General features: G+C 33.9%; 1 protein-coding gene across 2 annotated transcripts in view; it reads right to left on the bottom strand.

Moving 5' to 3' along the window:
- Positions 1 to 16,423, bottom strand: part of LOC126885087 (protein tumorous imaginal discs, mitochondrial-like) — a 35,061-nt gene that overhangs the window by 3,870 nt on the left and 14,768 nt on the right. For both annotated transcript variants that reach the window (XM_050651511.1, XM_050651510.1), the window contains exons 5-6: positions 12,859 to 13,052; positions 10,165 to 10,378 (exon numbers count right to left, since the gene is read on the bottom strand). In XM_050651511.1, the coding sequence (XP_050507468.1) occupies positions 10,165 to 10,378; positions 12,859 to 13,052 (408 nt within the window). The remainder of the gene's footprint in view (positions 1 to 10,164; positions 10,379 to 12,858; positions 13,053 to 16,423) is intronic.

The following is a 16,423-nucleotide window of genomic DNA, read 5'->3' as shown; positions in this document are numbered from 1 at the left end:
TTCGTCGAAGCAATGACGGTCACTAATTCAATACTTTTTCCCCATCTAAAAAGGGTACAACGTCCCTAAAGAAGTTTTCACTTCAAAATTTTTTTTTGGTCGAAGCAATGACGGTCGCTAATTCAATACTTTTTCTCAATCTAAAAAGGGCAAAACTTCACAAAGAAGTTTTCACTTCAAAAATTTATTTTTGTCGAAGCAATACGATTGCGATGACGGTCGCTAATTCAATAACTTTTACCCGACTAAAAAGGGCAAAACGTCTGTACAGAAGCTTTCACTTTAAAACATTATTTCGTCGAAGCAATGACGGTCGCTAATTCAATACTTTTTCCCCATCTAAAAAGTGCACAACGTCCCTAAAGAAGTTTTCACTTCAAAAATTTATTTCGTTGAAGCAATGACGGTCACTAATTCAATACATTTTCCCCATCTAAAAAGGGTAAAACGTCCCTAAAGAAGTTTTCACTTCAAAAATTATTTCGTCGAAGCAATGAGGGTCGCGATGACGGTCGCTAATTCAATACTTTTTCCCCATCTTAAAAGGGCACAACGTCCATAAAGAAGTTTTCACTTTAAAATTATTTCGTCGAATCAATGACGGTTGCGTTGACGTTCGCTAATTCAATACTTTTCCCCATCTAAAAAGGGCACAACGTCACTAACGAAGTTTTTACTTCAAAAATGTATTTCGTCGAAGCAATGACGGTCACTAATTCAATACTTTTTCCCCATCTAAAAAGGGTACAACGTCCCTAAAGAAGTTTTCACTTCAAAAATTATTTCGTCGAAGCAATGAGGGTCACGATGATGGTCGCTAATTCAATACTTTTTCCCTATCTAAAAAGGGCACAACGTCCCTAAAGAAGTTTCTACTTCAAAATTTTATTTTCGTCGAAGCAATGACGGTCGGTAATTCAATATTTTTCTCAATCTAAAAAGGGCAAAACGTCCCAAAGAAGTTTTCACTTCAAAAATTTATTTTTGTCGAAGCAATGACGATCATGACGGTCGCTAATTCAATAACTTTTACCCGTCTAAAAAGGGCAAAACGTCCCTAAAGAAGCTTTTACTTTAAAACATTATTTCGTCGAAGCAATGACGGTCGCGATGACGGTCTCTAATTCAATACTTTTTCCCCATCTAAAAAGTGCACAACGTCCCTAAAGAAGTTTTCACTTCAAAAATCACTAAAATCGAACAACAGGTTTAGGAAATACAAGACATCAAAAATGTCCCATTTTTAAGGTGGTGCGTTAATTTTCGTATAGGGTAAACTACTATGTACTATGTATTATAAGTATTTTACGAGGTATTAGATATTATTTTAGTTGAACTTTTCAATAGCATTTATACATCAGGAAAAATACCACAAGAATGGCTTTTATCCACCTTTGTTATTATACCAAAAAAGATGAATGCCAAACAATTTAGTGATTACCGTACAATCAGTTTGATGAGCCATGTACTGAAAATATTCCTGAAAATTATATACACTAGAGTACACAGAAAACTGGAAATGGACATCAATGATACCCAGTTTGCATTCCGAAATGGACTCGGAATAAGAGAGGCGTTGTTTGCACTGAACGTTATGTCTCAAAGATGTCTTGACATAAATCAAGATGTATTCATGTGTTTCATAGATTATAACAAGGCCTTTGATAAAGTGTGGCATGATCATTTAATCAGACTCCTGGCAGAAAAGAATTTAGATAAACGAGACATCCGACTAATAGCAAATATGTACTACAATCAGAAAGCAGTAGTGAGAGTAGAGAATAATACCACTGAAGAAATTAAAATAAAGCGAGGTGTGAGACAAGGGTGTATACTGTCACCAACCCTGTTTAATCTCTATTCCGAAGACGTAATGAATAGAACACTCTCTGAGCAATCCATAGGTATTAAAATAAATGGTGTTAGATTAAACAATCTGAGATTTGCCGACGACACCGTTCTGATCGCAGAAACACTTGAAGAGCTACAGACATTGGTGAATAAGATAGCAGACTGCAGCGAAGAATATGGACTATCTTTGAACATAAAGAAAACTAAATTTACGGTAATATCAGAAATCAAAATAAGAATAGAAAAAGCCAGATCCATATTCACTAAAGTGAAGAGAGTGTTCTGTGGAAGAGATTTGGGCCTTGAAATAAAACTTCGCCTGATGAGATGTTACGTACTTTCTGTGCTGTTCTACGGAATGGAGTCATGGACGCTGAAAAAGATTGATACCAAAAAATTAGAGGCATTTGAACTGTGGATGTATCGCAGAATCTTGAGAATATCATGGACGGAGAGAGTCAAAACGTCGAGGTCTTGAGAAGAATGAATAAAGAAAAGGAAGTCATATTTACGATCAAAAAACGAAAACTGCAATACTTGTGACACATTACAAGAGGCGAAAGATATGAACTGCTTAGAATAATTATGCAGGGGAAGATAGCAGGAAAAAGATCCATAGGAAGAAGACGAAACTCGTGGCTAAAGAATCTACGGGAATGGTATAGCTGTAGCAACAACGAATTGTTTCGGTCAGCAGTTTCGAAAATACGTGTAGCCCTGATGATCGCCAACCTTCGGAACGAAGATGGCACTTGAAGAAGAAGATATTATTTTATGTATACAGGCATTTTTTATGGAATTAATTTGTTTTTTTTTGTTTATTCTCTTATTTAACTCAGTTAAATTAATGAGTAAAGATTTTTGAAACGAAGCGCGTACGGTCCTGATTTCTCAGTATATCGCCAAACTACCACGCACCTACCACTGTGCCGACATGAGCGGCACCGCTGCGCGCCGTGAGACCAACACTGCATACTAACTGTGGCTTCTACTATAGTGTACCGAAAAACATTTTAAACAACTTACAGAAAAAGCAAACAATATCAAAATATTTCCAAAACCACTTGCAGGTAAATGAATTCGATTAAACTAATACAAATGAAACATTCATAAAGCTCCAAGTTTTTAATTGGTATGGATAAAAATAAACGTTTTAAATTATTAAAGTTATTAATTAATAAAAGTTTTAAATTATTAAAGGATCCATAGGTTATCATCCCAGAACTCCGAGTAATAACACCAGAGACAAATTTATTTAAAAAAAAAAGCTTTATTTGTCAAACATATAGACATAAATAATACCTAGAATGCGCTCTGCTATCTAAACCTCTCTGACAATAGGGAACTAACTGGCACATTTTTTTTTTGTTAAACATAATAATGTTCAGTTTTGTTTCAAAATAAAATTTCACCCCTCAAAAACTTATAATAACTTAAAAGTACAAATTTAAAATCTTCTGTGTATTTAAACCATTTCAAACGACCCAAAAAGCGAGCGAACACTTGTGACGTCACATCATTATATTTTATAATGACATTTATCGTGTGTCATTGCAATAATATATACAGTAAACGCCACCGTACTAGATACATGGGTAGGTACCTAATTGCTATGCTTATGGGCTAATCCGGTCCGTTCTCAGATGTGACTTTCATCCCTGTCATATCACTGTCAAAAAACTATTCAAAATAATTGTTTTTCCATACGAAAACTACATTAATTAATAGTATTATTACTCTGCTTTAAAATAACATTATTCAAACATCAAGAATATTACAATACTTTAAAACTTTTACAATTTTAACAAAATAACAACTACTATAAACGTCAAAATTAGATCAGCTGTAATACAGCTGATCTAATACGCAACTAGACATAAAAATAAACATTGCAACAAGTGAAGGGTCCAGGACTGTAATAGCCCAATGTTCCTATGTGTCTAGTAGGTTGGGTCTTACTGTATACCAGTTATATAAAACATTCAAATACTAGTCAGAAATAGCATAGCAACTACCAAAATATTTAGAAAACTGAGTGTCAAATGAAAGACAAACCTAACGAATTAATGGCGAGGACTTCAAATACATACTATAATGATATATGACGTCACGACCAATTAGAGCGCGTTTTGGGCTGCCTGCTATAATTTGAATTTTCTCTCGATTTTAATCGTTTTTAGGGGCCAAAAGAAAGAAAAAAAAGTTTTTTTTCTTTGATATGCAGTAGAACCCCGCAAATCCGAACCCCGCTAATCCAAACGTTCGGCAAATCAGAACCAACAGAAAGTGAAAACAATTTAAAAATTCAAGACAAAAACTTAAAAAAATATGTTTATTATACAGATCAGAACAAGAAAATTGAACAATGTAGGGTTAATAGGACTTTAAGGTTAATAGGATATTTAAAATTTCTTAAAAATGAATACATACTTTATACATAGTGCCTATAAAGGTTAAATATAAACTTACTTCGGTTCTCTTGCAGTCAACTTGAGTCCAAAAATATTGTGCACATCTTGCTAGAACGTTTTGCGACTCAAAATCAACGACAATGAAAGCTTTGAATTTTAGTTAGGCTAACTTTCGGATAATCCGAACTTTTTGGAATCCGAACAGGCTGCCCCCCCCCCCCAATTAGTTCGGATTTGCGGGGTTCTACTGTATGTTTTAAATTATGTTCTGTTGTGATTTATAGCATTTTTTTCGAATTTAAAAGTTTATGCAAGTTCCCTATTGCGACAGAGAAAACTGAGGCTATTAGGTCGGAAGTCTCTTTCTAATCGGAGGAGTTTATCAAATCGGCGACAATGGGAAAGTGACGTGGTCGACCAACCCAACGTCGATTAGAAAGAGACTTCCGACCTAACAGCCTCAGTTTTCTCTGTCGCAATCGTCAGATAGTTTTAGATTATATGTCTAGGTATTATATAAACCTCATATAAACATAACCTAAAAATGTCTCCTACTCTCGGAAACTTGTTTGAAAATTTTGGAATCATAGAAATTTACGAAAAAGGGGTATGGCACCTAGAAATTTCGGATGTAAACTTTGTTGGATAAATAAAATGTCATTGAGTTTATTAAAGAAGAAAATTCATTTCCGATTGAAGGATTTAGTAAAATGGATAAAAAGCATAAAAACGTAATATTATAGTGTATTGCAAACTCTCATTTATAATAAATATAGAATATTTTTATCCACTAAGCAGAATTCTGAATATTTCAAAAGGTCTTTGATTTCTCTCTATCCTATGGCGCTACAGCCTAAGTCAGGCTCTGGCCTCTCCCAGCATCCGCCTCCAAGTATCTTTGTCCCTGGCTGCCCTCCTCCAGTTATCCATCCTCAATATATGTACAGTATGTTCCTGTAAGTTGTAACCATATGGAAAACTTTTTTATTATTAATTTTACGAAAAAAATTATTCTTTATAAAAAGTTCTGCATGGTCCAAAACTCAAGATTCAACCATGAGATATCAAATTTGATGAATGTTATTCGCGGTGTGCAAGTACTTGGAAGGGAAACGAGAAACGACCGTGCGCGAGTCGCGGAGAACTATTGCAACTATCTTAAATAATTCATATTGTCAATTGAAATTGTCAAATTGACGTATATTTCATACCTTCTGTCATTGAAGCAGAAAAATTATATATTGCTCCACAATATTGATATGATATGCAATTATTATATAAAGGTAAATTTAATTAATTGTATTTTGAGTGCAGTACTGCATTTTAATAACTATTTTGTTTACTACATACAATTGTTCACGTTTTCATAACATAACCTGAATCTTATTTTTTCTTCTTACTATTTTTTTGGACTATGGCCTTGACAATTAGCCAGTAACCAGGACTAATATAATTGGCCAATATAATTAAAAGTGCGAATTAAAGTACAGAGCGAAGAAACAGGGGTCGCTTTACCGAACTTGCACGGTCCCAATACGAGGTATGTCAAAAAGTGTGAATTTCACTCAAGAGTAAAGTAGCTTTATTTTTCACAATATTGAAAATTGCTATTATGAAAAGTTGTTTGGAATTAAAAACTATATTCTAATATGTAATTACATCATTCTAATTGAAAACATTTTTTTTTTAAATTATGGACAACTAACATTATTTTCAGTTATTTCAGCTCTGATAACTCTTTTATTATTAATTTTACGAAAAAAAGTGATTATTAATAAAAAGCTCTGGATGGTCTAAAACCTAAAATACAACCATCTTATATCAAATTTTATCGATATACCAATTTTCGATATTGTGAAAAATAAACGTATTTTACTCGTCAGCGAAATTGATATTTTTTAACATACCTCGTATAAAATTGATAAAATTTGACATGGACAATTAGGTTTAGACCATGCAGAACTTTTTATTAAGAATCATTTTTTTTTTTTCGTAAAATTAATAATAAAAGCGTTATCTGAATTGAAATAACTGAAAATAATGTTAGTTATGCATAATTTAAAAAAAAATTAATTAGAAGGATGTAATTACACACTAAAATATAGTTTTTAATTCCAAACAACTTTTCATAATAGCAATTTTCAATATTGTGAAAAATAAAGCTACTTTACTCTTCAGTGAAATTCAAACTTTTTGACATACCTAGTATAATATTCAAAAAATTTGATATTTGATGGTTAAATCTTAGATTTTGGACCATGCAGAGCTTTTTATGAAGAATAACTTTTTTTCGTAAAATTAATAATAAAAAAGTTTTCCATATTGATACAACTTACAGGGACATATTGTATATATTTATCATCGGTTCTCACTTCGTCTATCCACCTTTTCCATGGTCTTCCTAGTTGCCGACGTCCCACCATATATCCGCTAAGCTTTCTACTAGGCGTTCCGTCATTGTCCATTCTTATGAGATGACCTGCCGAGCGCAATCTTTGTATTTTTGCATAATTGGCTATAAACGGTTCTTTGCAATATTGCTATATCTCGGGTTGAACTTTATTCTCCATAATGGGTCTTATGGTAATTATCACAAATGGGTCCCAATATGCACCTTAGTATCTTTTTTCGAAAGTATTAATAAGTTTTATTGTCTTTTCTGTCATGATTCATGTTTCTACGCCGTCATATGTTGCTATTGGTCGCATGATGGTTTTCTGTATATATTTTAAACTTTACTTCCCTATGGAAGACCCGCTCTGTAGCTCAGTGGTAAGAGCGCCCACCTTTGGATCGAAAGGTCCGAATGGTCGTGAGTTCGAATCTCACCAGGGTCAAAAAATTTTCGTTTATTATAAATTAATAAATGAAAATAGTTTATGTCCTTGTGGGATCGGTACTCACCGGAGGGACCGCAGACGTTCGGATACAATTTGCGTCTCTTTGCAAAGACACAGTGGCGCACTCAGAATTTTCTTCTAGAGGGGGTTGGCTTGGGCGGGGTTCGGACAAATAATCCCTGACAAAAAATCCCCACAAATTATCCCTGGACAAAAAATCTCCAGACAAAAAAATCCTCGGACAAATAATCCCCAAAAAATTCCCGGACAAATAATCCCCACAAATTTTTTTCGACAAAATATCTCCACAAAAAATTCACATGAAATATTATTTTCTACCGAATAGTTCTCTAAAAGTTTTCCCGTGAACGCAATCAACTCAAATGTTTTTCAGCCTCAGTGCATAAGAGTTATATCAATGGCCATGAAACCGCTTTTCGGCACGACAATAATGATTAACAATTAAGATTAAGCATGAATTGTAATTTCGATTACCAAATTTCGAATTTCAATTTCATGCCGAAAACTTCAAAATTTTAGATGACAAACGAGTGTGAGTTTTTTCAAAAATCGTGGAAGATATGGGGAATGAGCTAAGGCTGTGGGAATCATGTTGTAATTATTCGCTTAAATATTTTGCTCACTCTGCCTTGAATAACTGAGTTCAAAACATTGCCTATTATCTGTGTGCATCGATGAAAAATTTTTGCGCTATTAAGAATGTTTAGCTTTGTTATGAAAACGCAGAACACAGGTTTTTGCCATAACTTTTGAAAGCTGTTGAAGAAGGTTTTTGAAATGTTGCTTGCAGTGAATTGAAACTGATGACTAAATATTTTTCTAAAAGATATTTAAAATCACTAAAAAGGGCTACATCACAATCACATAACTAGTTTTCGACTGGTTTACCAATCATCATCAGTGCTTACGTGAAATTTACATGCTAACCACCAAGATATAATTTTATAAAAATATGTGGGTCAAAGCCCTATACAAGTAATCCGTCAAGGAAACATCGGTTAAAAATGCTAACTTAAGCATGGATGTTTAAAATATTTTACTAATATACCCCAGGTAACATCTGAGCTGTTGTTTGACTTGTTCACATGGTGAAAGTATGGTAGCAAGTGACTTGCTGCCATACCGAAATATAAGTCACTTGCACTGAAAATACTGGTGAAATAATGGTGAAAATACTTTCACCATGTGAACAAGTCAAACCACAGCTCAGATGTTACCTGGGGCATATTAGTAAAATATTTTAAACATCCATGCTTAAGTTAGCATTTTCAACCGATGTTTCCTTGACGGATTACTTGTATAGGGCTTTGACCCACATATTTTTATAAAATTATATCTTGGTGGTTAGCATGTAAATTTCACGTAAGCACTGATGATGATTGGTAAACCAATCGAAAACTAGTTATGTAATTATGATGTAGATCAGGACGGCCTAGAAAAAGGTGGAAAGATGCAATCAGAGAAGATTTGAAGAAAATGGAGGTGAGACAATGGGAAATAGTGGAACAGGACCAACAAACATGGAAAGCAATAGTAAACCACTCGCAAAGACACTCTAAGGGCCGGTTGTTCGAACGCTAATCAAAAATGATCATTATCAAAAATATTTAATTACTGTCACCAACTGTCAATGTCAACTTTGTTTGGGTTGCTGAAAACATAATTATGGATTACAATTATGAAATTAGTTAATCAGTTATGTTAATAATTGTTATGTTAATTGATTAACTAATCTCATAATTATAATCAATTATGTTTTCAGCAACCAAATCAAAGTTGACATTGACAGTTGGTGACAGTAATTAAATATTTGATAGTGATCATTGTTGATTAGCGTTCGAACAACCGGCCCTTAGAGTTATAACGCCATTTATAATGATAATGACTAAATATTTTTTATGTTAAATTTATAAAAAGGAACAGGTTTTTTGCATTATAATCAAGATTATCATTTTCAGGACCAGCAGTTATCATCACGAATAGGCAATGTTTTGAACATAGTTATTCAAAGCAGGGTGTAAAAGATTTAAGCGAATAATTACGACATGGTTCCCACAGTCTTAGCTCATTCCTCATATCTTCCACGATTTTTTTAAAAAACACACTCGTTTGTCATGTAAAATTTTGAAGTTTTCGGCATGAAATTAAAATTTGAAATTTGGTAATCGAAATTACAATTCATGCTTAACCTTAATTGCTAATCATTATTTTCGTGTCGAAAAGCGGTTTCATGGCGATTGCTATAGATCTCACGCACTGAGGCTGAAAAACATTTGAGTCGATTGCATTCACGGGAAAATTTTTAGAGAACTATTCGGCAGCAAATATTTCTTGTGAATTTTTTGTCCGGGGATTTTTGTCTGGGGATTGTTTGTCCAGGGATAATTTGTGGAGATTTTTTGTCCGGGGATTATTTGTCCTAGCATCGCTTGGGCACCGAAATTTTTTTGTATTTTTCTGAACGACAAGTGGCATTTTTCTACTATTCTTTATATTTTTTATATGCCCTGGGAGGGGTTTTAACTCCAAACCCCCCCGGGTGCGCCACTGCAGACAATGACGTCGACTTTGCAAAGTAACAAGACACTTACTCAACACACACACTACACATTACTCCCCTGAGTTTTAGTGATAAGTTATAATCTAAAAAATCATTATGAAATTGACTGGCCAATTGGTTGTGAAAACCAGTGCCAATAAAACACAAATACACACACTTCCCTATGGATGTCTTTGCGTGCAAACACCTGCAACAGAGGGAATTATGCTTTGTTAGCAAGCATTATCCGTTTCCATATTTCCTCCTCCTCGCTGCCGTCCTCAGTTATCTGTACAGTGTACACCCAGGTACGCAGCGCCCTCGAAACGGCTATATGCAAACTAAAACGACAAACCTCGTATCGCCATTTGTCGAAGACTAGATTAATGTAAAACCGCACTCGTATACAGCTGATTAGAATAAAAAAAATTTATTCTATTTCTTTTTTAATTTCATTCGTTCCACGCTCGGACAAACAATACCACACAAAACGTTTACTTACCATCTTTCTTAACAGTAATTCCTAAGATTTGGCCCGGTGTATCTTGTTCTAATTCAGCATATGCCATCGCCAATGCTTTCTGCTTTTCAGTTAAATGTTTCGGAGTTTTAATTTTTAATACTACATAATGATCCCCATGTCCATAACCATTAATTTTCTTCATTCCTTTTCCACTTAGACGAATTCTAGTATGGGAGGATGTTCCTGGCATTACCTACAAACCCAGATAATATATGAGATTATTACTAAAGACAGTTGGTACACACGTATGAAACTTTCAGTTTTGTTCAATTTCATTGGTATATAGGGTGATTCATTAAGAATGTCCAATCTCTGAGTTGTAGATTCTAGACCTCAAAATATTAAGATTTAACCCAAATCACTAATAAAATGTGCCTCGCTACTGAGGGTGTTTTATTTAAAAATTTATAAACTATTTTTGCTCAGTACTTTAAAACTATTTGACATATCCTTTTCATCCTTGGCAGAAAGTGTATGTACTATATGTCCTACTAAATTATGATAAATAAACGTTTCGAGCTACTATAAGAGGTGTACGATAGGGGACAGTGAATGGTTAACTCTTCCCAAATTCTACGCCACTGGCGGAATTGCTATTTTAATGCAATATTTCAATTCTCCAATACTTTCTATGTAAATGATACACTCTTCATTAGTAGCGTTAAAGTCAGATTTTGATTAATGTATTGTACCCCTTCATTTGTTACCAGTGGCGGCTCGTATCACTTTAAGTAGGTAGTGCCACAATTCGCACAGCTGCCTAAATTTTTAGTGACTGGTTCACGATATTGTCAAAGAAGGTATAAAATAGAAATTTAAAAATATAGGTACGGATACTTTTACATTATGTAGGTATATACCATTTCTGGGGTGTCAAGAAATTTAAACATTTAAAATGCATTCAGTGATTGATTTGACATCATGCCCGTCCAGCAAGTAAAATCTCCAAAATCTCTCAACTTATTGCCCTTTACACAAATATCGGAAAACTATAACTAACTAAAATTCACCAGCGACGTCTGTCGTTTCATCGGCAATCACTGCAACACAAAGATAATTTTCAATTTATTTCCTTTTTTCTTCGCGATAAACATCTAACATGCACTGAAGGAGTTCATTTTGGGTTGTTTTGAGGTACCTACCTTTAAAATATTTGGAACTTTGAATATGAACCTAAGTCGTTGTTTAATTCGGCTAAAATTGAATAGTTCCTTAAAGATGCCTCTATTTTCTGAATTTTCCTTTTCGTCGTGATTTCTCAAAACTAACTTGAAAGCTCCACAAAACCATATGGATACAATTTATAATTTGATTCGAAACATATCTATTCTTATTAACTTGTTCATTGTGTTTAATTAGACTATCACGATAAGCTGAATTCTACTTGGGTTTTATTAAAAATTAAAAGATTTTCAATTATTTTAAAATATAATAATTTATAATAAAAAGTTTAATAATTAAAAATGTAATAATTATAAATACAAAAACGAGCGAGCGAGCGCGTAAAGAAACTCGAAAATATAATGTACTACCCTGTACGACAATCTTTTTGGATCTACGATCCACTATCCACTATGATCATAGTAAAAAATATTAGTCGAGCCAGGCACGAATACATTCATTTAAACGTATATTAAAAGTGCAATATAGCTCTATCTCTGTCACTTACACAGAATGCTTGTAAAATATTTCTCTTTTCAGACGAGCCACATAAGCATTTGGCACGATCATTCCGTCTGCTGTGAGTGGCGAGGGTTGTGTTACACTACACAGTTGCCAGATTTTATATAATTTATAAAGAAAAAAGAAATACACACAAAAAAATTAACAGGCATTAAAACAGTTTAAAAATAAAAAGAATATGTGTCTGCATAAAAATAAGGTAGTGCCATGGCTCCATGGCACTACCTCACCGGCCGCCACTGGTTGTTACCCCTTCAAGGATTTTATCGGTACGAATGAAGAGTATATTATTTGCATAGAAAGTATTGAAAAATCGAAAAATTGGACTAAAATAGTAATTCTGCCAGTGCCGTAGAATGTGGGAAGGGTCCACCATTCACTTTCTCCTATCATACGCCTCTGGTAGTAGCCAGAAAGGTTTATTTAACATATTTTAGTAGAGTGTACAGTACCTACACTCTCTGCCAAGTATGATAAGATAAGTATATATCAAATGCTTTTAAAGTACTGAATACAAATATGTAAACTAAAACTCAAACAATTCGGAATGCACATCATGGATTTAATGACATCACGACCCACCGGTACAAACTTGACGGCAAACAAATTTGACAAATTTTTCCTCATATATTAGTCTTTTTCGCTACCGTCAAGTTTAACAGGAAAGCCCTGTTGCCAAATAAAAAACATATCAAAGCAGCTACGGGCTACACTGTTTCTCTTTGTCTTTAAGAGTGTGAAACAAAGATAACTATCTGTACTATAAGTGTCAAACTGACATATTCCTATAAAAGGTTATGTAAGATTTCTGTTTGTTTTTTCTATTTCTTTTATGGCCTTCAACTCTTTTATGGCCTTCAACCATTCGTGTTAAATGTATTTTCTCATAAACATCAATACTATTCCAAACAAACAATTTCGAATGACAACTGACAACCATTTCGTTCATTCATATACCAACCAACCTTTATATACCCTTTATTTCATTACCTGAATTGTGTGATCTTCATATAATCCTTGGATCCTAATTGTACCGCCTAAAAGAGCCTGTGCTACTGAAATATCTGCCTCAGTATGAACATCTGGACCATCTCTCTTGAAATAGTCTGATTTATCTACCCTAAACGTAACAAATAGTTCCTTATTTCCTACGGACATTCGGACTGTTTGGCCGTCTTCGATACCTGTAAATGAACAATTGGAAGATAAAAGGACGACAATAATAACTTCTACAATTTTATCATAGAGCTACCCGGAGAAAAATGTTACATTTTTAGGAAAAGTTTACAGGTTTAGGAAATTCGAAAAGTTAAAAATAAGCAATTGTTAAGGTGGTGCGTTCATTTATTGGAGAAGCGTATTTCGAATCCACTCGTTTCGTTTTTTGTCCTTCAAGTGTATTTGCAACATCTGTATTTCCATTGTTTTCTGTTTTTATAAGTTTATCCATATTATTCTTGGTTAGTGTCCAAGTTTGCGCTTCACACGTGATTACTGGTTGAAGACTTTAGATTTGATGTTGATATGTTGATTAATGACGAGTATACTACTGGTGAAATATCTGAGGAATGGCTAAGTCTGTTGTTATACCAATTTCCAAGAAGCAACGGCCAAAAAAATACGACTAGTACTGGTTAATTAGTCTGATGAGCCAAACATTCAATGTTATCTTTGCATTATTCATGGAAGAAATAAGAAGTCATTGCGAAAGAGGCCTAGATGAAACCCAGTTTGGATTTAGGAATGCGCTGGGTACCCTGAGTCAATTTTTGGCTTAAATGTAATTCTCTAAAAATGCCGCGACTAACGTAAATACACTTATCGACGGTTTAGTACGAAAACCTTGTATCTCATTTTACAGAAAATTTAACAGGAGAGACTTTAAACTGAATTTCTGCATACTAAAAACCAAAAACAATATTTACATAATTCTTATTCTGAACACATTTAGATCGTTATACATAAATCTTTCACATATATTTTAGGGTAGAGTATGCAGATATTCATTTTAAAGTCTCTCTTGTAAAATTATCTGTAAAATGAGATATGAGGTTTTCAGACTAAGCCATCATTATGTGGTTTTCAATGTCCTAAAGTGCTTGGCACACTTTCAAACGAATTTCATCCAGAACGAGGTGTAAGACAAGGATGTATAGTATCTCCACAATTATTCAATACCTATATATGGGGAGCATATTATGAGAAGAGCACTCAATGGATGGGAAAGGGGCATCTCAATAAATGGTCATAAAATAAACAACCTACGTTTCGCAGATGACACAGCCCTTCTTGCAAATAGTCGTCTAAAGTCATCGAAGCAGAGCTGATTGATCTTATATGACTAGTCGAAAACTAAAGTCAAATATTTGGTCTGTAATTAAACATATCAAAGACAAAGATCATGATAGTGGAGAGACTACATAACAATCATCCACACATAACCACAATTGACTGGTTTGAGGTTGTGAGCTCGTACTTATATCTGGGATCATTGATCACAAACACAGGGTCACTACAGGAAGAAATAAAACGTAGATGTGATCTAGCAAAAATTGCTACAGCAAAAATGACCACAATATGGGAGGACTGTCAAATTTCAAGAGCATTAAAAATGAGGTTGTTCGACTGCTTAATATTCCCAGTACTGACCTACGGATGTGAATCTTGGACCCTGAGACAATCAACAAGAAAAAAGATAGACGCCACTGAAATGTTCTGTTGGAGACGAATGCTACGAATTCATTGAACTGACCATAGGACAAATAATTCAATTTTCAGAGAACTAAAAGTTAGTTAACGACTCTCCAGTAAAGACCATCTCCAACAATTAAAATCCTTTGAACGTGTTATGAGAGCAACCACAGAAAACATGGAAAGACCCATTATACAAGGAAAGGTGGAAGACCGAAGATCACGAGGAAGATCCCAACAAGATGAATCGATCAAATTACAGGAATATGCAAAAGACTATGCATGGATACAATTAGCGTCTCTTTGCAAAGACAATGACGTCGACTTTGCAAAGTAACAAGACACTTACTCAACACACTCACTACACATTACACCTGAGTTAGTGATAAGTTACCTATACAATTACGTGGCTAAAGGTTCTAGTTCTAAACCAAGGCCAGAATCAGAGAGAAAAGAAAAAAAAAGAGTTAAAATAAATGACCAGAGACAGAGATATTTGGAGACGGACAATACACGACATCACGTCGACCACTACACACACTTCCTCCGGGGAGCCAGAATTGAAGAGAGATGTGGTTTTTATCGATTATGAAAAGGCTTTTGATGAAAACCAAATAACATGTATGGAATGAAACACTTTTTGAATAAATTACGAACCAAAGGCATTGACGGTAGAGACCTACATATCATATAAAACGTATTGGAAGCAAAAAGCAGTCATATGAATCAATGGGAGATTAAATGAAGAATGTTACAATCAAAAAGCGTCAGATAGGAATGCGCTCTATCCCCGCTGTTATTTAATATCTACTAAAATTTTCAAACAGGATTTACAAGATAAAGACTTTGGAATGAAAATCAATAGTGAACTTATTAATAATCTTAGATACGCTGACAACCCAATATCTTATGCACTAGTCTCCAGGGCCTTCAAGAAATATTGGATTGAGTAATAAAATATTTGATTAGTCGTTAACCTCACATCAATGCTTCCCTACAGATAGATCAACAAAACATTGAGAGAGCTACTCACTTCAAATATCTAAGATGCTACATTACAGACCAACTAATAGACCCAAGTAAAATGTAATGTAATGTTTATTTACGGACCTGACATTTTTACAAATCAACTTAAATTTGTACAAATCAATTTAAATTCAACTAAACTATTAAAGCACAATGTGATTAAATAAAAAGGTATTTTCGATCTCATTCTTAATAGTACTTAATGATAAATGAAAAAAATCATTACTATTAAATTTGTTTGCATTTCTACACATTCTCTGTAAGGGTTATACTTACAGTATCAGTTCGATTATAAAATTCTAAATAAAATAAGTCTTGGGATCTGGTGTCTCTACAGGGAGTACGGAAGTAAACCTTTTCCAAAAGAGCACTAGCATCGATGCCTCCTCGTATTAATTTATATATAAATGCTACATCTAGCAATATTCGCCTTTCTTCAAGAGTAGGCAATTTAAGTAAAGATTGTAAAACAAAGTACTCAATTTCATTTACAGGTATTCTGAATTTAAAAGCAATAAATCTTAAGAACTTTCTCTGTACTCTCTTCTAATAGATCTTTGTAGCAGTTATAATGCGGAGACCAAATATTGCTACCATATTCCAAAACCGATCTAATAAAATATTTTTGAGACAATAAATATTATCAAATTCAGAGAGACTACGTTTCATGAAACATAAAAGTTTCATGGATCTATTAGAAACGTAAGAAAAGTGGTCCCTGAAGCTTACTGTAGGATCAAAAATTACCCCAAGATCCTTAAATGTTGTGATTACCTCCAAAATATTCGGTCCAATATGGTATTCAAATGAAATCGGATGTTTGTTTCTAAAAAATTGC

The sequence above is a fragment of the Diabrotica virgifera genome, chromosome 5 (assembly GCF_917563875.1).
Source record: "Diabrotica virgifera virgifera chromosome 5, PGI_DIABVI_V3a".
NCBI lineage: Eukaryota > Metazoa > Arthropoda > Insecta > Coleoptera > Chrysomelidae > Diabrotica > Diabrotica virgifera.
The sequence above is the reverse complement of the archived record's forward strand: the minus strand, read 5'-3'. Positions and strand labels throughout refer to the sequence as shown.